At 36.9% G+C, this 21,954-nt stretch overlaps 2 protein-coding genes across 2 annotated transcripts; one reads left to right on the plus strand and one right to left on the minus strand.

Moving 5' to 3' along the window:
* Positions 1–388: 388 nt before the first annotated feature.
* Positions 389–6,561, plus strand: paqr3b (progestin and adipoQ receptor family member IIIb). Its single transcript, XM_088434902.1, has 7 exons — positions 389–579; positions 1,385–1,629; positions 1,724–1,886; positions 3,743–3,898; positions 3,977–4,174; positions 4,647–4,737; positions 6,053–6,561. The coding sequence occupies exons 2-7, from the start codon at positions 1,457–1,459 to the stop codon at positions 6,187–6,189; spliced, it is 918 nt and encodes a 305-aa protein (XP_088291028.1). The 5' UTR covers positions 389–579; positions 1,385–1,456; the 3' UTR covers positions 6,190–6,561.
* A 3,197-nt stretch (positions 6,562–9,758) lies between these two features.
* Positions 9,759–20,574, minus strand: slc26a1 (solute carrier family 26 member 1). The gene is made up of 8 exons (XM_088435198.1): positions 20,481–20,574; positions 14,424–14,910; positions 14,153–14,353; positions 13,789–14,035; positions 13,448–13,679; positions 12,753–12,936; positions 12,381–12,668; positions 9,759–11,261 (listed from the first exon to the last, which is right to left on the minus strand). Exons 2-8 carry the CDS (start codon positions 14,832–14,834, stop codon positions 10,686–10,688), a joined length of 2,139 nt encoding a protein of 712 aa, XP_088291324.1. The 5' UTR covers positions 14,835–14,910; positions 20,481–20,574; the 3' UTR covers positions 9,759–10,685.
* Positions 20,575–21,954: the final 1,380 nt, after the last annotated feature.

Genomic DNA, 21,954 nt, shown 5'->3' on the forward strand with positions numbered 1-21,954 from the left:
ATTGTTGAAATATTTTTTGTAGTGTTAATTTTATGAATTTGAAAAGGATGTCAGGCTATGGTAATTGACTTCAGATGTAAGAAAAAAAGGCAGTAATGTTCTCTTATGTGGTCAACAAAGCAATTACAGTACAACCAAACAATTTTACTCTGAAGTTTCCAAAAAAAAAAGAAAAGAACATTTTTTTTTGGATGTCATCAAATCCCCTTTTTTGTGAACAGAAGAGGTTGAGAGTTCCTTATTCCTTATTCGTGGTTTAGAAATCAAATGGGAACAGCTTACACTCATAAAAGGGACGTGGTCAAAGTATTTGTTTATTTTTATTTTTGCAATGGTGTATGAATGAACTGCAGGTGAAGTACTCCCACTTGACCACACAGTGGCGGTAGAGCGGTGTGTCATTGTTTACAATGACTGCAACAAGAAAACGGCTTTGTATTAGTTGCTGACGTTACCTTGTGCGTGTGACAGCAAGTTAAGAAATATTTGGAAAGAGAAAAGCGAGCAGCGTGTCACATTGGCGAGATCATGGTTGGGTTGAAAGATCACCGATTGTGGAACAGGGACTAGCGGTCACTGGTGAGTTTGTTTTCAATCAATTTAGCTGCCCTAAATAATGCCTGACAATGTTAACGATGAAAACCATTTTGATTTAAGCTTGTACATTTTTTATGCCTCTCGTGAACGTTAGGAATAACACGGATGGAACTATAGGGTAGAAATATATTCGAAGGAGTGTGTACTGAATGTCAGTCTCGGGGTCAACGTTGAATCGTTGTTTATTGTTGGCAGTGTCCGCAGTGACCACAATAGTAAAAAGCAAGATGCCATTCAAAGGATGCCGCTGATGGTGCATGGTTTATAAACAACCTGCTAGTGGTGCATTCTTTATGGGAAAAAAAGAGAAAAAAAAATCACAACACCGTGACTTGCTACATTTTAGCACTGTTGTGTATAAATTTGATCATAGATTTATTTCTATCTGTTGTGTATAATTTTGATCCTAGACCCTTCTTTCTTTCTTTCTTTCTTTCTTTCTTTCTTTCTTTCTTTCTTTCTTTCTTTCTTTCTATCTATCTATCTATCTATCTATCTATCTATCTATCTATCTATCTATCTATCTATCTATCTATCTATCTATATCAATTTCCGTTTTTAAAATGTATATGTACATTTCCATCAAATACACCCATCCCAGCTTAAATGTCTGCCTGTCATTCATCCATCCATCCATTTGAAGTATCTGTATTTTTTTTTAATTTATAAATATATTTTCGTCAACTGCACCCTTCCTGGCCTAGATGTACCTCAATTTATTAAAAAAAAAAAAAAATGTCATTCTTTAAAGCCGAGATCAAAATGTGATAATTGTGTCTCTTGTCAGGTTTATTTTCCTGCCCCCTCTGTCCCCCTACCCTAGCTTGTTACGTTTGAAAGAGAAGAAGCAAAGATCAAGATGCTGAAAACGACTCAGTACGTTGAGTTGGGCAATTACCCGGAATGGCCTATGCGTATTCCGCAGAAGATAAGACTGTACACCTTTGAACAACTCCCAATGTACCTTAGAGAGAACCCCTACATCACAGATGGCTATAGGGCACACCTGCCTTCCAAACTCTGCCTGAGGAGGTGAGACTAATTTTCATTGTTACAAAATGTTAACTAAAAAAATGTCCTGCTCCAACAGCCAAGTAATCTGTTCTGTTTGTTGTTCTGCCGCTAGTATTTTCGTTCTGTCCAATGAGACTGTGAATATCTGGAGCCATCTACTGGGCTTCCTTCTCTTCTTCTCTCTGGCTGTCAACGATGCTGTGAAGGTGCTGCCAGCTTCCGGAGCCAGCAGAGAGGACTATGTTATCTATGCCATAGGATTGTTTTGCTTTCAGGTAAGACGTGGGTGTTTTTTTTTGTTTTTTTATTTTTTTTAGTTGATGTTGCATGACCAAGAGAAATTGAGACTGGTACTGTCGTAGATTATTCCAGCGTTGACCAATATTCTATTTGTTGGGACCACAACATCCCTATTTTTTTTGTTTGGGGTCCACTGTGACATAAAGCAAGAATATTATACTTCAGGTAATTCACGTTTTCTAAAACTGGTTCATTCAGTTCACTCCTCCCAATCTGGTCTGAAACTGGTTTGTATTGTGTTTTAATGCCTGAGATAGGTGTGGTTTTGTAGTTCCAACGTGCTTCCAGCCCGTGATTGTAAATCCTGTCCCCAGTTTTTGTGTGTAACCAATGACCTCAACGTTAGGTTTAGGTCTTAGTTTTTGCTGCACAGTGATAGTGTAAAGCTACTAAGACTTCCTGGTTTTTGTTTCCTCAGACAGAACTTATCTCAAGGCAGTTTGAAAACCACACTCCCCAAAAAAGAAGAAACCGGTTTGAACCTCAAATGAGCTAGCATTAGACAACTGATGAAGAAAAACTCCCCCTTAGCAAAAAAACAAGAAATAGACTTGCAACTCACTGTGGGGTGGCTGGCTGCCTCAACCGGTTGGATTGCCAGAGACTAAGGCAGTGTTTTTCAATTATTTTTCAAATGATACGCAAGCTCCCACTGCTAACCACTGCTCGATACTTCATGCAGTTCAGTAGTATTTACTATTTAAGTTTGGTATATTATATTTTTATTTAATTTAGAAGGGTTCGTTTCAAACATGCATTTAAGTATACACTACTATTAAAATAAAAACACCTTTAGAGAAAAGGGAGTATACTGCGAGCTTAGAAAGAAACATTTCTTTTTACACTGTCAGTAGCTGTATTACAAAGGAAAAGATTTGTCGTGCATTTTATAAACAGAAACATTCAATGTGTTTCACATATTGTAATTAAAATACCATATTTATTTAAAAAAAGAATGAACAGCATACAGAAATAAGAAATACGGCAATTTTCTTTTTGTTTACTTTTTGTTTTTAAATGCAAAGAAAAAATATACTACTTTTATATACTACTTTAATATACTACTTTCTACTTTTACCAGATTTTAGATTTCTTCACAAAGCATAGCAAAGTAATGAAATAAAAATAGTATTCACTACTTTTATTTGCTACGTTTGAAAAAAAACAACTTGTATTTACAAATTGCTAATAGTTTTTTTTTTTACAAAACAATAACATAGTATTTTATTTCTTTTATTTACTACATTTTAAAAAGATAGCTTTACTTTTTAAAAAGCGAAATGACGAAAAATGATCATTTACTAATTTTGAAAAAAAAATCTTTACAACTATAGCAAATTAATAATACTATTTACTACTATTTATCCACTACTTTTTTAAAACGATTGCTTTTTGAAAAGCGAAGTAATCGAAATAAGAAACAAAATACAGTATTTGCTACTTTTTATTGACCACCTTTTTAAATATATCTTCACTTTGAATCTCTTGAACTCTACCTACTTTAAATGATGCATTTTAGTGCGGAGTTGTAATTCCGAAATGCAATAATATCTGAATACTGTGTTTAGACTAGTGATGCTGAATGAACAGATTGTAAAGAAATATTATGGGTTGACTTTCCCCTAAAATATACAACCGCTAGGTACTACCAAGGTGCTGGTAAACGTCTAAATGAAAAAGTTTTGTTTCATATAAAGCCTTAATGCGATCACTTTTTTTTTTTTTTTGCATTTTTACTGGAATGCTATGCTGTATAATGGTGATGTTTTATTGCAGCATGGGGCGCTAAGGTTAACACTGCTTGTAAACTTTTTGTATTTGTTCTTCCCAGGTGTGCATGTTGTGTTCCGTGGGCTATCATCTGTTCTTGTGCCATCGATCGGAGAAGACCAGTCGTCGTTGGTTGGCCTTGGACTACGCGGGCATTTCTGTTGGCATCCTAGGCTGTTACGTGCCTGGCATCTTTTATTCCTTCTACTGCAATCCTGTATGTGCCACTTAGCATTTCCTTCATCTGCGATCGCATTCCATCATCTAATCAGTTCTTATTGTCTTGTTTCATCAGTTTTGGCGAAGGGTCTACTCGCTGACGGTGCTGGCCATGATTCTATTTGTCTTCGGCGCTCAGTTTCATCCACGCTACATGACCGCTGAATGGCGGTGCATAAGGGTGTCCATCTTCTTTGGCGTGGCCGTTATCGGTGTGGTCCCGACCTACCACTGGGTGTGGCTCAATGGGGGGCTCACATGTGAAATCGTTAAGGTCAGTGTTTTACAGAAAATATTCGATCAATGGTGGTCAAAGAGTATACTCCAGGTTTCCCCTTAAGACTACTTAGCTCTTCTAGGTGGCATCAGTAACACCAACACCAACACCAAAATACTACTGTCGTGTAAAGGCCCTACAGAGACACAGCCTTTTAATTTGTGTCCCTTGACGTGGATATTTGTTTTTGGTCTATATCTTCGGACTCAGGATCTACCCTACTTAGTCCTACTGTGCTCAGTAGCCTGATCTTTCCGATGAGGTCTCGTGTTTGGGGAGGATGTGATAACTTTGCTGTCTTGTCGAGATATCATGGACACAACACTGGACATAAATGAACAGGCTGCCTCTCAGGAGGATTTTCATCGAACATGAGATGATAAAAAAAAAAAAAAACTAAAACTGTAGCCTAGATATTCCAACTTTGATTCATATGACCACAATTGCCTGTATTTTGTCATGTGCACAGATGTTCTTGCCTCGCCTGATTGTCATGTACCTCATTGGTGCAGCTGCCTTTGTGTTCTACATAACCAAGATGCCTGAGCGTTGCTTCCCTGGTGAGTTTCTTTGACTCCACCTTTGTCTTTCGCCAGGCACTGCCTGCTCACCAGCCCATGCCCTAAGCTAGAGGAAGTATGTTGGAGTCACTGTTTAAAAAAAAAAAAAAAAACACTGATTTAGGGTTGGCACAATGGCAGTGAGCCAGGAAAGAAAAGTCTGTAAAAGACAGAAGGTCCAAAGTTAAGGATCATTTCACAACTAACAGGGAAAATGATAGTGCAATGTGTACCACAACAATACATCCACTGTATGAGAAGCACATCAATGACAATTTTTTTTTGTTAACAAAAACTAACCATAACTTAGCGACCATTTCATTATGTATGTCACACTTCACAAATATGTCATGTAAAAAAAAAAAAACCTAATGGCAAAGTTATTATAGTTAACTAAAACTAACAACAGTGCCTTTTTATGTACAGTATCATACAATTCGCAAATACTATATCAATAAATTAAAACAGAACAAATAAAACAGATCTATGACAAGATTGTTATACTTAATAAAATCTAACAAAATAGCTGACCTTTTTATGTATAATGCACTTCACAAATACTTCATATGCTAACTCATTCACTGCCATTGATAGAAATTGACGTCAGTCCATTTTAACTGGACTGACAGGTAGTAAACAAACTTATTCATTGCTATTGACAGCAGGTCTATTTTAAATTGTTTGTCAGTGAATGAGTTAAAAATGTAACTAATACTAAAACGAATTAAAAAAAACCTAAAATGAAGCAATTTCAAATAAAAATAAAAATACAAACCTGCTATAAACTAATTAAGACCATTTTAATTTAAAAAAAATCCAAATTAAATCCCTGATCCCAATAATCGTTCTGTGTTGGCTGACATACCCTACCATCATCAGTTTGAATATATTGTACGCAGTGCGCTTTCAATCTCTTTACTGAACATACCACAAGAAAACAAACGCCTGACAAGCACATTCCTCAACAAGTTACTGATGGCCACAACACATGCGGAGTCACTCACGCAGACAGTTAACAGTCAACCAACTCCAAACCCATTCGCTGACGCCCATGTCACTCAACATGCCAGGCCTCGCCTTTTAAAACCATTCAAACTGTCGACGAGAATCTTACGATGGCGACCCCAAGTGGACAAATATAATACCTGCATCTTACATGACCTTTTAGCTGCATTGGTTTGCAATCACAGTAAGTATACAGTATCGTTCGGCCCTAAAACAACTGGACTATTTTTACAAGTGAGTCTTCTTACATACCAGTGAGAAACGAATATCACACAATACAGCATCATATAAGAGTATCCTTGTCTCTTAGGCCATGTGAACTACATCGGTGCCAGTCATCAGGTGTGGCATGTTCTGGTGGTCGCCATGCTTTACTGGTGGCATCAGACCGCAATCGACATTATGCAGTTCCGCCACAGCCGGCCCTGTCTCCCAAGGACACAGTGAAAACGGTCATAAAACGGATGAACGCGCTAGGTAGTCCGACAACCAACTGCGTTTTTTTTAACGTGAGAATTGTTTACATTTGCTCAAAAATAAGCATGTTCACCAGAGCCAATACGTGTCATGGGAAGTCGTTTGAAGATGCCTGCTATTGCAAGTACTTACTGGTAACATGCCAGTGCATGACGTTTTTATTTATACAGTATATAGCAATATGAGGACTGTACGTTTTGTTTTTATTACTTTTGATAATCATCTGATGCTTGGTTAAGAAGGATGTATCTTGTATACATTTGCACATTGGACTTCTGGGGGGGGGTGTGAAGCTGGAGCTTTTTATTGAACAACGTGTCACTGTGAATGACAGTCGACATTGCTACCTAGAGTGTTTAAAAAAATGTATATATATATATATATATATATATATATATATATATATATATATATATATATATATATATATATATATATATATATATATATATATATATATATATATATATATATATATATATATATATATATATATATATAAAATCCTAATTTGCCTAAATTTAATCCTAAATTTTGCTGTTATGTCTGTTCTGTTACCGCAGAGTACTGTAGTTTCCCAATGTGAAATTTTTAGCGGTAGCAAAACACCACAACTGCTCGGCTCTCTAAGGAGAATATTTGCTTGACTAAATGCAATTTTGGCCAGTACTAGCTTGTTTTCAAAAGCATCATTGATACTGTCTACATGTTTGCTTCATTTGTGATGTTTGGAAAGCTGGAGGAAGTAATAATTTGATCCCCTGTTGGATATATGAGTTTGCACACTTAAAAAAAAATTAACAGTCTGTTTTGAATGACTGCTTATTTATGAGGACTAGAGAACACAATATTAGTAAAAGTAGTTGCGCAATCATATAGAGAAACTCTCAATCACAAGTTTTGAACTCATAGGACAAATGTTCTATGTGATACTTATGCTATGAATATTTTTGTACAACATTCAAATTGACAAATCCAACAGGACATCAAATAAGGATTTCCCCCACTGGAAAACCAAACTATGCATGCTATACATATCTATTTTTCTATCCTTGTGGAGGAGAGATTGCATATTTCAGGTTATATGGGTGGATAGCTGGCTCGTTTTATTTTTCTTGTTTTACAGAACTATTATAAGTAGGCCAGCTGGATGTGATGTTACAATGTTATAATATAATGTGTCAAGTGATCCAAGTTGTCAGAAAAGTGTTTAATGTTAATATTTTCCTGCCTCAGACATTGTTATACGTTATGAATTTCATTTGCCTTTGTACCAGAACAAATGTATTCAGTATATGCACTGACTTGGTTTTTGCACGACAATGGTTCCCAATTTAAAAAAAAAAAAAAAAAAAAAATCACTGTCATTGATTTTGAAGCTGTATGAGATAATTTCAGGGCCCATGTTGGGAAAATAAATTAAGAATGACTAAACGTTGGTTACTGAAGTAGGTTACTAAGTGTCAGAGTGTTTACAAGTTTTTCCATTTATAAAAAAAAATCAAGAGGCCAAAGAGCATCATTGCAGCTGGTATTTGAGTTTGTTATTCCTACTATGAACAATAGAGGGCAACGTTGTTATTCGTATTTATACGTATATATTTAGAATCTAGTCTCTAAAAAAAAACTAATTTATATATATATATATATATTTATATATATATATATATATATATATATATATATATATATATATATATATATATATATATATATATATATATATATATATATATATATATATATATATATATATATATATAAAATCTATGCTGTTATATACATATATATACACTATATCCCTATATTGCTGAATTTGGTCTGACGCCATTGCTATGCACACAATGAGTAATGAAGGGCCCCTCAAAGCTAAACAGTTTGTAACTGTGTAACGGAAATTTTGTGACATGCTGACTTTCATACTGATGTTTAACAAGACAATTATGTTGGAAAATAATGGAAGGGATAAGGACTGGACAGTTTGTGATTGTTAATATGCCAAACCGAGTCATCTTTTTTTTTTTTGTGTGGAGCTGCCTCACCATACTTTCCATAGATTCAGTGGAAAAACAAACGCCTTACTGTCTCCTTGTTTTCAATGCCTATTTTTTTAAATGATTATGCTATGTCAGTTTTTTTCAATTATCATTTCATGGAAGCATCACTCCTGTAGGCAAACTCTTTTGGGGGTCATCAACATTGGGCCATAAACTTTCACTGTGCTTTGCACATCATTGCACTGAGTTATGCTGCAGATGGCCAGCCCTGTAACATTTTGCCATTTCACAGAAAGGTATTTATCTTCAAAAAGCCCAATTCAAATGAATAAGAAATCCAAACAGTGCCATTTTTTTATATCTTGTTAATGATCACAATCAAACACTCCACACAATTTATTCATAGTTTATTTCAAGTATTGAACTTTTAAGGCTGTGCTTTCACATAAATGTTAAACACTATTGCAAAAAGGAATGCTCAAAAAACACTACTTTCAACAGTTTTACAAATGCAACCTAAAAATGTTGCTAGTGTTCCCTTGTATTTTTTAAATAAAAATACTTAAAGGCATAAATCAGCTTTGAATAGTTGCATTAATTCGGTAAGTTAATTTATAAGTTCAGTCTGACACCATTAGACAAACCAGTAAGATGCTATTCCATTAAAAAAAAATCAATTAGTTGCAGTAACAATGCAGATTTAAAACAAAAACTAACATACTAATTGTAACAAAAAAGTACTATTTGTTCATAGCACACGTTAAAGAATCTGAGGGGAAAACATTTGACAGTTTAAACCTTTTAAGAAAATGATTTTTAGGCCTTGGGTAATAATTGCCTTTGGTTAAATCATTACATGTAGACTTTGGCCATCTGGATTAGTGTGATTAATGACACCAAACAAAAGTCCAAATAATCTGCAAATTATTTTTTAGGAAGTGTAAATGCAGCCTGGCTGTTGTGTCATGAAATGAGCTCTCTTTATTAGAGGATATTCCATTGCAACTTTATGGATACTGTTGTTCTTCCTTTGAGGAAGGTTAGTGGAGCATTTCCAAACTCTGGAAATGAATAAAACGTGTCTCCAATATTGTTTTCAATTTCTTGAGTGGTAAAAAACGAATAAAAGAAAGAACTCCAAGCCATTTGAATAAACCACAACTAGATTTTAACAGATACACTAGTGCTAAAAAGTAAAAACATCAACATGAACCATGAATCTTTGTATACTGAAAGATCACGGTTTTGTGTTTTTTCCCTATTTTCTTCTCTGAGTAATATAGGCCATATTGGTGTGTGCGTGTGTGTGTGTGTGTGTATATATATATATATATATATATATATATATATATATATATATATATATATATATATATATATATATATATATATATATATATATATATATATATATATATATATATATATATATATGTATATACACATATATACATATATATACTGTATATATATATATATATATATATATATATATATATATATATATATATATATATATATATATATATATATATATATATATATATATATATATATAAATGGCAAACCAAGGTGCAGAATTCTTTATTTTCATTTTTTTTAACCTACTCTTGCAGATTCTCACAGTATGCATAAGCCAATTAATGCAAGTGACCGTGGTTTATCCACAGAATAAACATAATTTCACCCTGTACAACAACGATCCGTAGTAACTATGATATACTATAATTCATTCAGATTATGCAAACGAGAAGGACAGTGTTGTACAAGGGTCAAAACGTGTTTTTGCAAAATGCTCTATTGATCTATTGATGGTGAATGATTAGCCATTACGTTTATTTTGTTTTTGTCATATACTTATCCTAGCAGATTCATAGTTGTGTGTGTATATGTGAATGAACAGATTTCATTAAAACTGGCTGTGTAACCATCTGTGGGTTATTGGGTACAAATATATTTTGATGTGTTCTTTGGTGGCTTGTGCTCTACTGAGTTCAAATTTAGTTGGCTGTTTTATTTTTCTCTCCGAGACAAATCTTCCCTTCAGCAAGCAGGAAGCTACATGATGAATGACAGTGTTGAAATGTTTTGCAAATTCAGCCATTTCTGCATTTTTGGGTGGCTTTTGCTGAAAAACTCACCCGTTAGCTGTTTTGTGCCAAAACTAAGCCCTGGTTTACATCGCTTTAGTGCCATCTTTGTGCGAAGAAAGTATAATAACCCTAGTTGACTAGGGAATCAAAATTTTAGAAGAGGTGGGACAATGCACATAAAGACCAACAGCCACCCACTCATAATCTAGTCCTCAACTATCCTGACATGCTTGTTTGTGGAATGTGGGAGTAATCCAGAATGCCAAAAAAAACACAAAAAAAAAACACCTCATGCGAGAACCTGGAGAAGTTTGCAACTCCACATAGGGGATCCTTGAGCTGTAAAGGCCATCAAACATTTCATTTGTCATTTGCTCTACACAGCAGAGTCTTCCGAGCCTTTGTCTGGCTGCTGGATTTTTGTCTGCAGGACCGCGTGGTGGACCGTGGGGAACAGCATTTTACTCATATCTTTGCCAGCCTTTCCAAATAACTGTCCCTGTTCCAGGGTGTCTATGAGCGAGGTGTTACAGCAGGCTAGGACCACTCTCACGCCAATCTCCTCAAATTCCTTGAGCAGCCCCTTAAAGGCACCCATGCCAGCAGAGTCTATAAAGGGGATGGCAGAGCAGTCTAAAATGATTGTGTGAAAGTCCAGTTCTCTTTGAACGAGTGCAACCACGGCGTCTCCATTGTTGGCGTCCCCGTTTGTTTGGGCTTGTGTCATGGATATTTTTTTAGCTTTTTTCTCTGCCTTTTTCCTATTGGTCAACTCCAAGAAAGGCGTCACCCCGACAGCTTTGTAAAGGGCTTTCAGGAAGGTATCCTTGTTGGCGTAGTAGAGAGGAGCCTGGAAGCGAAAAACTCGCACTCGGGTTGGCGGGACTAGGTTTTGGTATTCCTCCACATCCTCGTAAAGATCGGAGTCGCCGGACCGGCCCAGGAGAGAGACCTGATGTTAGACATTGAAGAAGCTTAGAAGGTTATGGAATTGACCTTAAGTCTTTTCTTGATTATTGTCTCCACAAATCTGTAAAGCTGTGTAGATCAGAGGTAGGGATCTGCCTGTTTTTGTTTCCACAAATCTTGCTGATGAGCTGATCATTTCAATCAGATGTGTTGCAATAAAGACACATCAAAAACAGGCAAGAAACGGCTTTCGAGGAAATGGAGTTCCTGACCCTTGGCGTAGACTCTACGCCGTAGAGAGTCAAAAATATATGAGTCATCTTGTTTTCACTACAATAAAATTTGATAGTATAGTGGACTACATGGTGAATATTTGGGCCACCTTTAAGTCTATATATACGAGAAACAACTACAATACGTTCTCAAGCCCTAATGGTTAATTATGAAGGGTATAAAACACACAAAAGTTAAATTTTGCTAAATGTACGGCACAACACATTCGTTTTTGACTAACATTTTTGAAAGGAGTTAAATTCCATATCCCATTGAACTGCGAACATTGCTGAACAATTGTATTTTTTGCTGCATTTCGTCAGTGTTCATCAGTTTATCAAGGTTCAGAACCTGCGGCCAATGTGTTTGTAAAGCCCCTATCCTGAGGGGTGAACTTTAGTGAGTCTTGACAAGCGTAGCGAGTCTTTTGATCTCGTCTGGGCTTGTTTTGGACCTCTGGCGTTAGTCGGTCATTCACCAGACATTCGCCGGATGTCTCTGAAATGTCCCAGTGAACCCATCGCTTTCTAACTTTCGTATTTGTTTGTAATATCAAAATACGTCCTAATTATGTCTTTCCTCTGCCCAAGTTTGAAAATTCATTCAAGCCGTCTGAGCGCAGATTTTCATTCTCAGATTGAGTGCGCTGCCTCGCTCCTGACTAGTTGGAGGACCCTGGGTGCCCACCACTCTTGCTGCACTCAATATCTAAACTGTAACACACTGTGTTTCTGCATGATCAGATTGTAGCAATGGGCACTCAGAACATTTTTCCTAGCGCACCCTTAATTGCCCTCAGTGAATCACAAGAGTCGAGTTGCGCTCGACTCATTGGCCTAAGAATAATGTGAAACAGCAAACAGTTGCAGGATGCAGTTGTAATACCCACCTTAGGATTCTGGGTCTTGTAGATGATGCAGATCATAGAAAAGGTGATTCCAACAAGGAGGCCTAACTCAACGCTGATCAGAGCCGTGGCCGACATGGTAACCAGCCAAACCACGGCATCGTTACGACTGGCTCGCCACTTAGCAGGGACGTCTTTAAACTTCCTGAGTGCACCGCGAAGGCTCACGATGATGATACAGGCAAGGACGCACTTTTGGAGAGCGTGGAAGAAAGGTGCAAAGAAGAGCAAGACCAGCAGGATGACCAAGGCGCTGATCAGACTTGATACCTGAAGGAGAAACACAAAGAAATACTTAGGACTTCTACATTGCTTAAAAACAGCGTTGTGATGCACATTTTGTTGATTTTGGACCTGTGTCTGACAGCCCGTTGAGTCCTTCACCATAGTTTTTGCCAAAGCGGCGCTAGTGGTGAAGCAATGGAAGAAGGACGGGATGATGTTGCAGCAGCCGATGGCAAACATCTCTTGGTTGGGACGTACGGTGTAACCATTTTTCTTGGCAAACATCTCAGACAGTGACACAGTGAAGGCAAAGCTAGGAGAAAAAATGACATTTTATTTTATTAATCACTATAATATCAGTTTAGAATTCTTTGCACTCCTCCACCAAAAGCCCATGTGATGAGTAATATGGAACCCAAGATATCTGCAATGCATCACCGTTAAACATATCATGAGACCCAGTCTATTCATTTGTGTCCACTGTAGATATTTGTTTTTTGTCTATCTTTGGGTTGGGGAAAATAGGTCGACTAAATCAAAGAGGTCAACTTTTAAAATAAATCCTTCCTTTTCCAATGATCTCACGTGTTTGGGCGAGAAGCAATCAATGTTGCTTTCTTGCTGAGACCAAATGGACACAACAGTGGACACAAATGAATAGGCTTTGGCTCAAGGTTATCATACATCGGACATCTAGTTCAAACAAATACCAATTCTGCCACCGGTGAGACAGTATGCCAGATGCTACACTAGATGTTGATGACCCGCATAGAGGGATGCTGCTCCCACCAAGCAATGACAGCATTAACTAGTTTAAAAATTACCTGATGACTGCTAAAGGAATGGCGTCCAGTGCTACTCTTGGCATCAGACTAAAGCTTGGAACTTGAGGAGGGATGAAGCCAGTGGGGATGTGACCTGAAACGCTGGTTCCGTAATGGTGGTTGAGATTCCCAAAATGACTGGCCAGCGTGGCTCCGGCAACCACGACCAATTCCGTTGGCAGAGGGATCTTTAAGCGATCTTTGTAGCGTTCCTGGATTTCTTTCCCTGCCACTGTCGAACCCCCAAAACACCCAGCCCCCAAAAGGAATTTAAAAACATGAATGACTGCCTTATCATACATTGTGCTATTAAAATCCAACGAGTTTTGGTCCTCGATTACCTAATGTGGTGATACAGATGGCACTGGTGATGAGATCACAAACGTTAGTCTTGTGAATATTGGCAAAGATGTTGAACCAAGTTACAACAACGGTGCCGTAGCCCTGATGACGAGGGATCTTCAGACCCAAGAGGTATTTGGCTTGGACGGTCAGGATGGTAAATGAGGCTCCTGTAGCAAAACCATCCAGCATGGGAGCCGAAAGGTAAACTGAGACGAAGCCTAGCCGGAACAAGGCCATCATAACCTGGTGAGGGGATGAAAAAATTAATAAAAGAATACATTGTATTCTCTAGGGTGGAAAAATCCATTACAATCTTGAAAGAAGATGTGTAAAACGGTACGAAACTTGGAAATTATTTACCTGGTAGATCCCAGCCAGAAACGTGAGAGCAGCAGCAATGCTAATAGCGTAGCACTCTTTCCCACACTGCACCCCCATAAGTTCCACACTATGATCCTTTACGGCTGTGATGTTGATACTGAATGAGCCATTGACGTCTGAGGGACCAGATGAGTACTCATTGAGGTCAAATCCAGCTCGGAACACTTCTCTATCAACCACCTGTAGAAAAGCAGAGGCTGTTATTACAACTTTTTTTTTTTTTTGTGACACCTATGTATCGGTAGCTCACCTGTCCAACCATAAGGCTCATCAGGCTAAAGATGCCAACAGAAACATGTCTGGATGTTCCCATGAGGAAGTAGATGATGTTGGCATAAAATGATGTGTACAATCCATAGATAGGCTCCACGCCAGCCAGCAGGCAGTAGGCAATTGCTTGCGGTACCAAGATGATACCCACGATCAAGCCAGACATGGCGTCCCCCCAGACGTACTCTCGTAGCTTGTACTTGGGCAGCCAGCGTACCACAGGGAAGAAGCCGGACAACGTGGAGCGAAGTCGGGGGACGGAACAGCTCAGACTCCGCTGCAGCTTGGACTTGAGGAGCGAAAGTGCGGGCCGTGGCTGGCGAGATCTCCGCTCCAGCAGAGCTGGTGGAGGAGACGGTGTGCTTTCTTTGAACTTGTTGACCTCCTCCATGGCCTCAAATGGGGAGAGGGAGTTTCACAGGAAGAGCGGGGTGCTGGCGTTGATGACAGGGTGGTCAGCTGTACACCTTGGAGATCATCAAGAAGAATGAAGCAGGGATAGAGGCACACAGACACTGAATGTCATATGCTGTGTAAATGTGTTCAAACAAACTAAAACAAACCATAAGCATAAAATAGTATAGTATAGTATAGTATAGTATAGTATAGTATAGTATAGTATAGTATAGTATAGTATAGTATAGTACAGTATTTAACCCTTTAATGGCCAGATTAAAAGATTCTTATTGCAATAAAATCATTGCATTTCCTGTTTTGTCAGTTTTAAAATAATATATCAAAATCTGTAATTTTGATAATCTTATATATTAACCTAATCAATCACCCAAAAATGTATTGTTTCCCTTCATTTTTGCTCTTATTTTCAACAAATTTCCTGATTATGTCCTGGATTCCACATTAAAACACAGTATTAAAAATTCAACCTTTGAAAAACTAACCATAATTTTTATAAGCGACGGGTGGTAAAAGTGTTTAACTGGCCCGTCAAAAAAAAGTCTTTGTGTTGTTTTTATGCATAACATATGTACACCAAGAATGATAGAAGTTTTAATGAGCTGATTTGAAACATTCTGAACTCAGTGTGCCAAACTGATATGGTGGCAGTGAAAAGGTTACTAGGAATTTATTTTTTCAAATATTATGCGCTTCAGGGTGTGTGTACATACATTTGTCTTAAACAAATTCACTGCCTGCCACTGGCGGCTGTAGACGTCAAAGATCCATTTTATCATGGCTGGCAGTGAAAGAGATAAGAGGCGGGGTTGAGTTTCCTGTGACACCAGCAAGTTTGTGTGAGTGTGGCTAAAAGATGTGGTTTACTCGTTTTGAAGTGAGCGTGCTCTCAGTGTGTGTTTTACGCTTCTCCAGGCAGTCTCCAAACAAAAGAAAAACATATTGTCCCCGCATGCAAAGGTGTTGATGTAATTAAGCCGACTGAAATCTGAAAAGTAGCACAAGTGAGGTAGTACAAAGGTCACGCTACCTTGTTGGCTTAGATTGGTATATAATTTATGGATACAACATAATTGTTATGACCTTGAGTAACGCTTGACATTTTTTTTCTTCTTATCAATATTTGCAGTACATGTAACCCGTTGTCAGTTGTTAGATGGTTTGCCAGAATTTACCTTATCTTTTTAGACGTTGCCAAATTAAGTGATTAATTAGTTGGAAGTAATCCCTGTGAACAATTCTACTTAGATATGTTGAGATTTCTATTATTAACATGATATAATTTTAGAATGGGTCAACATTTCCCATGTCACATACAATTAATTCTAATCATCTAATTATTGGCCATATTATTTGGTAAAATCTTCTAATGGCATCGTGGTTAATATTGAAATTGTGGAATTTGAACTAAACAGCAAAATCCACTTGTTTTAATCCATCTAAGGCGGTGGCCATTTTGTCATTTACTGTCAATTGAAAATGACATCACAGTTGCTCAGGGCCCCGGTAACATCCAATCACAACTCGGTTTACAAATGTCACATGAGCAAATTCAGCAAACCATAATTGGTTGTTACCTGGGACTGGATTGCTTTCCTTTGAGATGGATAAAAATGGAGGAATTATGCTATTTGGTTAATATTCCACAAGAACATTTTTGTGATTGTATTAAAAATTAGTCTGTAATTTGCACTTATGAAGAACAAATTCTATTTCATCATAATTGCGAAAGGTAGTGCTACCCTTATGGCCATATTTTTGGGAAAAAGCTGTTTTGTCGGATCTCTATTTTATCCAAGATTATTTAGCGTTTACACCTCTTTTCGCTAAACTTTATTTCAGTTGGTTAGATCCGAACGCTTTATTTAGCTATTATTGTAAAGGTATTCTCTGCAGTCGTGCTTTGTTTGTCACATGCTTTCCGATTTTGTTGCTTTTGAGAGCATATAATGAAACCTTGTCCCAGTAGCTGTAAAACGCTCATTGTCATTCTTTATCACCATCATCACAACAGTGCTACGCCATGTGTTTTATATAGCTCTTGAGGGTTGATATGCCACTGAGGTAGTCAGTAATAAAATACCATCGTGTCGATTTGTCAGTTGGTAATAGCACAAATTAATGATGATGCAGCAGATATGAGACTTGACAGTTGTGGAAAAGCATTTTTTTTTTTAAACTGGGTTAGTACTTTTGTTCTCTTACACTTTGATATGCCGGGCCCCAAAAAAGGATCTAGCTTGAAAATGCCATAGGACACAAGTTATGTGACAATTCTGCTTTGTGATCTGACACAAGCAAGGTTTAAATCCATTCCCACAGAGCTTGAAAACACAGGTCGATCAATAAATTACACTTTCCAGCGAAACTCGGGCTTTCTTACTTTTTGTAAAAGCACCTGATAAATGCAGGAGCGTGGGAGGAGACACCCTGACGATCTTTTGTAAGCGGCGCTAAGATTGATCACCACGTCACAGACTGAAACAATGAGCTAACTCTGTTCTTTGACTGTCTCGAATCAATATGAACTGCTTTTCATCATGTGGTGGAAAGGACTCAAGTCATGCTAAGAACTTTACCGAAAAAGCTTATTCTCTTTCTAGGCTGCTAAAATTTAAATATACTGTTTTATAGGGTAGCTCTTGATAATTAATCTGTTAGGGGTATTTGTCGATTTTATTTTTTTATTATTTTTTTTTATTGTCCAAAAAGGGGGGAAAACATGAACATTTTCAGCAGTGAAAATTAAAAAAAAAAAAAAAAAAAAAAAATATATATATATATATATATATATATATATATATATATATATATATATATATATATATATATATATATATATATATATATATATATATTTTTTTTTTTTAAAAGTTAATGTAATTTTATTTTTTTACTTTCACTGCTGGAAATGTTCGTGTTTTCCCCCCTTTTTGGGCAATAAAAGTATACAATAAAAACTTCCTTGTGTTAAATCAAAAAGAGAAGGCATGTTTTATTTAATGTCTTTTCTTTTCATTTAGAGAACATTTAACTATTTTACGCCTGGAGTAATTAGCGCTCTCACTAGAATGAGTAGTGGCTTGTTATTTCTAGTTCTCCGTTCTCTTCTACAAAACATGTTGCAATCAGTAATATTAACACTGTCATAAAGTGACTGTAAATAATTAATAAACAGCAAAACAGTACAACGTGCAAGAGTTTTGAGTGATATGTTTTGGCAAGCCACTACTTTTTTTTTTTTTTTACTAAAATCTCTCTTTGAAGAGGGCAAACGGAAGCCTCATTGCAAAGTGAAGAACAAATGATTAATCTGATAACAAGCTGATGTATTCACATCTCGCAATGTGTCAAAGAAATTTAAGATGAGCTTGGGTTTACTCTTTAGTAAGCAATTGCTGCTGTATGTTTCGAACAATTCTTAATGACATGTTAAGAACACATAAGTATACCAAATTTAACAATTGTTAAATTCCAAAAAAAGGCCCATAAATTTTCTCCACACTTGTCCTCACCTGGAGAAGTCGTACCGCAACACACAGCCTGAAGTGACATCCAAGTCGTCTGTGTTTACTAAGTGCAATTACTCTAGTGAGTGAACTAAGAGCAGCCCTTTGTGCAAATATTTTTTACTGGCTTGCCTGCTTGCAGTGGGTGGGGCTTTTTGTCTCATTTGCATTATGTATTACAGTTATACACAAGGTTTTCAGAGTCAATTTTTGACTGAACTGCAGTGTTATCTGGCAGCCTGTCAACCATGTTCGCGGCTCACACAGACATCCATTATTGGTTGACTTTTGGTGCAACAGTCAGCAGGTCAACACACACACACACACACACATACACATATATATATATATATATATATATATATATATATATATATATATATATATATATATATATATATATAGAGAGAGAGAGAGAGAGAGAGAGAGAGAGAGAGAGAGAGAGAGAGAGAGAGAGAGAACATCACCTGAGATTTTACAGTATTGCTAATGTTGCTATTTCTAATTTGACAGACCCCACTTGGTCTCAATAGGCATTCAGGCGCAACTCTACTCCATGTCCACAGCGTGTAATTGCAATTTTTTGACCACATTCTTATAGACCAGTGGTTCTTAAATGGGGTTACGGGTAAAACTGGGGGTACTTGAAGGATTTTCAGGGGTACTTGAAATTTTAAATAAAACAAACATGTAAAAATCCCTTAAAAATAATTATTTAATTAAATGTTTCAGTGAAATATAACTTCGTAAAGGAAATGTTATGTTCAGTGGGTTATTCAGTTTCATGGTTCGACCCAACTTTTCACGTGTCTCCTCTTGTTACCTGTCAAGTTTATTTTTTTGTAAACACATCTCTACTAACATCCCAAGAGAGGACACTTGAAGCTGAATATTTTTCTGTGGACAAATATTTATTTATAATTATTTCCTTTTGAAAACAGGTCTGACGCTTAATGTTGATTTTTTTTTGTGGACAAATATTTATTAATAATTTAGTTAATGATTTATTTTTGTGAACAACTCTCTACTGTAATCCCAAACGACGATGCTTCGTATTTAATATTTTTCTGTGGACAGATATTCATTTATGATTATTTCTTTATAAGAACAGGTCTTTTATGTTGATTATTTTCTGTGGACAAATATTTATTAAGAATCACGTGATTTGATAACAGATCTCTTCAACCTAAAGTGTCCAAAAGAGGACATTTCAGGTTGATTTTTTTTTTTTATGGACTAAAACATATTCATTTTGAAAGGTTCTATATTTCAATAAATCAGACACTGTTTTAAGTCTTTTTTTTTTTTTTTGCGCTGATCATAGGGTACTTGACTGAAAACCTTTTTTACAGGGGGGTACATCACTGAAAAAAGCTTGAGAACCACTGTTTTAGGCCACCTGAAAGCGGGTTTATTTTGAAGCGCCGGTGGTATATCGCAAATTTGGTGGATTTGATGGAGCCGCACAGGCAGACAGATTCTGCTTTGGGGTCGTGTGTATTGCATTTCACTTATAAGTATGAACATTAGACATGGGTAATTACCTCTGAATCTTTATAATAATAAATTCATTGAATGTATTACAATTGTTGTCATCAGAAAAATATTTTTCATTTACTCAAATCGTCATCTGCTGATGTAGACCTCTCTCTTTTGTGAGAGTTTTTGTATGAGAGTGTACATGTTGTATTTCTCTTGTGTGAACTCTCCTGCATACATTATGTTTCAAAGAAAGGCGTCATTGTCAGCGTTTGAGCTAATCCTGTCATCGCATTCTTCATATCAGTCTCACTCAAGACATTTATCATGTACACTCATCAGCCATAACATTTCCAATCTAATAATAATAATCCTCTCACTGAGTTGCGTTACAGCTTTTAAAGGTGATTAGATGATGATGCGAGGGGGAGGGGAAGTTTCATCTTAAATGAATGACACACAATAGATAAGAAAGTTTCTGTGGAAGGTCCTCGATGTATTTATGGGTGAAACTGTGGACTTCTCCTCCCACTGACAAATAAACAACGAGATGTTAAGATAATCTCTCCACATTAGTTGCGTGCCAGCTCCAGCAGCCAGCATGATCTTAGAAAGACGTGAGGGGAAAGACTTACCCTGAGAGGAGATGCCACTCGGATGGCACGTGGAGGACATTCTGTTTTCTTCAGCGCCCTTATTCCATCCAGCATCTCTTCATCTCATTCAAGCTTCTTCCTGCTTCCGACTGCAAAGCATGCTGGGAACCGTACCCCCCCCCTCCACCTCCCCGCCTCGCTCCCATATGCCGTCTGGAGCAGAGCGAGAGGGGGAGGGAAGAGAATAAGGGGAGGATAATGGTTGCCATGGTGACAACGGCTCAGGCCAGTGGATTGTGACATTTGTTGATATCTGAAAATAAAAACATGTTTTTTTTTTTGTTTTTTTGTTTTTTTAGATATTTGGTTTACTGTTTCCACCCAGGAATCTATTTTCTTGACCACTTACCCTCAGGATTAGTTGCCAGCCAATGAGGACACAAACATCCATTAACGCAAAAAGACAAAAAATTAATCTTAAGTGAACCCGGTCAATCGTTTGTATTTTTGGGGAAATGTCAAGGGGCGGAGTTATGGCCAAGGATGGTCATTTTTAACCCCCTCATATATTTTGTGATGTTATGTGACTTGCAGCATTGTCCTTCTAGGGAAAACATTCAAAAGTGTGAAACATGATCTATTTAAGCAAATATTTTTCAGAAATTGGCTTCTCACAGACGAGCAATTTTTTTTCTCCCTAATATGCTCGACATGTTTAAATGACTCCTACCATCCCACAGATAAGCCCCAATGACCACCAGTTAACCCCCTTAACTATTACAACACCCAAACACTATCTTCTACTTATTAACAGCTTCGGTTGAGAGAAGCACATTCATGTTTCAGTATTAACTGTGACAAAGGTAACATCACGCTCACTTAGAAAAAGGCCGTCATCTGATGTGTGTTCATGTGATTGTGTGTTTGTGGGTACACCCTTTAATCATCTCCACAAGCGGAAGGTCAAAAAGGCATTCTGCTAGCTGAAAATACCCCTACAAATGGCCTGTTCCACATCCATGAATTGAAATACTCTCTTATTTTTTAATTGCTTTTTTTACCCCTGGTGTTATTATAACATTGTTATTTTTGGAATATTTTCATATTTTTTCAGATGCCACAACCATTATTTAGATTGTCCCTTTTTCATACTAAACAATAAACATTAATTAAATTAACTGCAGAATCATGACTCAATTGAATACTAAACATTTACTCTTGATTTTTATTTTACAATATTCTATTTTACTTCTGAATTTATTCCACTTGAATTAAAGCCTGTACATCTATGATTGCACAGAATCATATCAAAACCAACAAATACAAACAAATGGATTGCAATAGAATTAAGCGGCTCAAGAAAAGTACTTGAAATTTTAATTGCGGTTACCTTACGCCACACTGCTTTTCACAATTGGCTGGAACCACATCAAAGCTGAGAACATCCAACTTTGAACAGCAAAATAGCAGGAAAATTAATAAGTGTTTGGTCTCTGGAAAGGAAAATTAATAC

This window comes from Hippichthys cyanospilos, chromosome 15 (assembly GCF_059441005.1).
Source record: "Hippichthys cyanospilos isolate Australia breed blue-spotted pipefish chromosome 15, RoL_Hcya_1.0, whole genome shotgun sequence".
Lineage (NCBI taxonomy): Eukaryota > Metazoa > Chordata > Actinopteri > Syngnathiformes > Syngnathidae > Hippichthys > Hippichthys cyanospilos.

Bases quoted from the DNA above. Each gene is read 5' to 3' on its own strand.
- paqr3b (XM_088434902.1), top strand. From the start codon at position 1,457: ATGCTGAAAACGACTCAGTACGTTGAGTTGGGCAATTACCCGGAATGG. The intron at 1,887-3,742 runs GTAAGACGTGGG...TGTTCTTCCCAG, and splicing joins TAGGATTGTTTTGCTTTCAG to GTGTGCATGTTGTGTTCCGT. The intron at 4,175-4,646 runs GTCAGTGTTTTA...TCATGTGCACAG, and splicing joins TCACATGTGAAATCGTTAAG to ATGTTCTTGCCTCGCCTGAT.
- slc26a1 (XM_088435198.1), bottom strand. From the start codon at position 14,834: ATGGAGGAGGTCAACAAGTTCAAAGAAAGCACACCGTCTCCTCCACCA. The intron at 12,669-12,752 runs GTCCAAAATCAA...TTTCTCCTTCAG, and splicing joins CAACGGGCTGTCAGACACAG to GTATCAAGTCTGATCAGCGC. The intron at 11,262-12,380 runs GTGGGTATTACA...GTCTAACATCAG, and splicing joins ACAAGACCCAGAATCCTAAG to GTCTCTCTCCTGGGCCGGTC.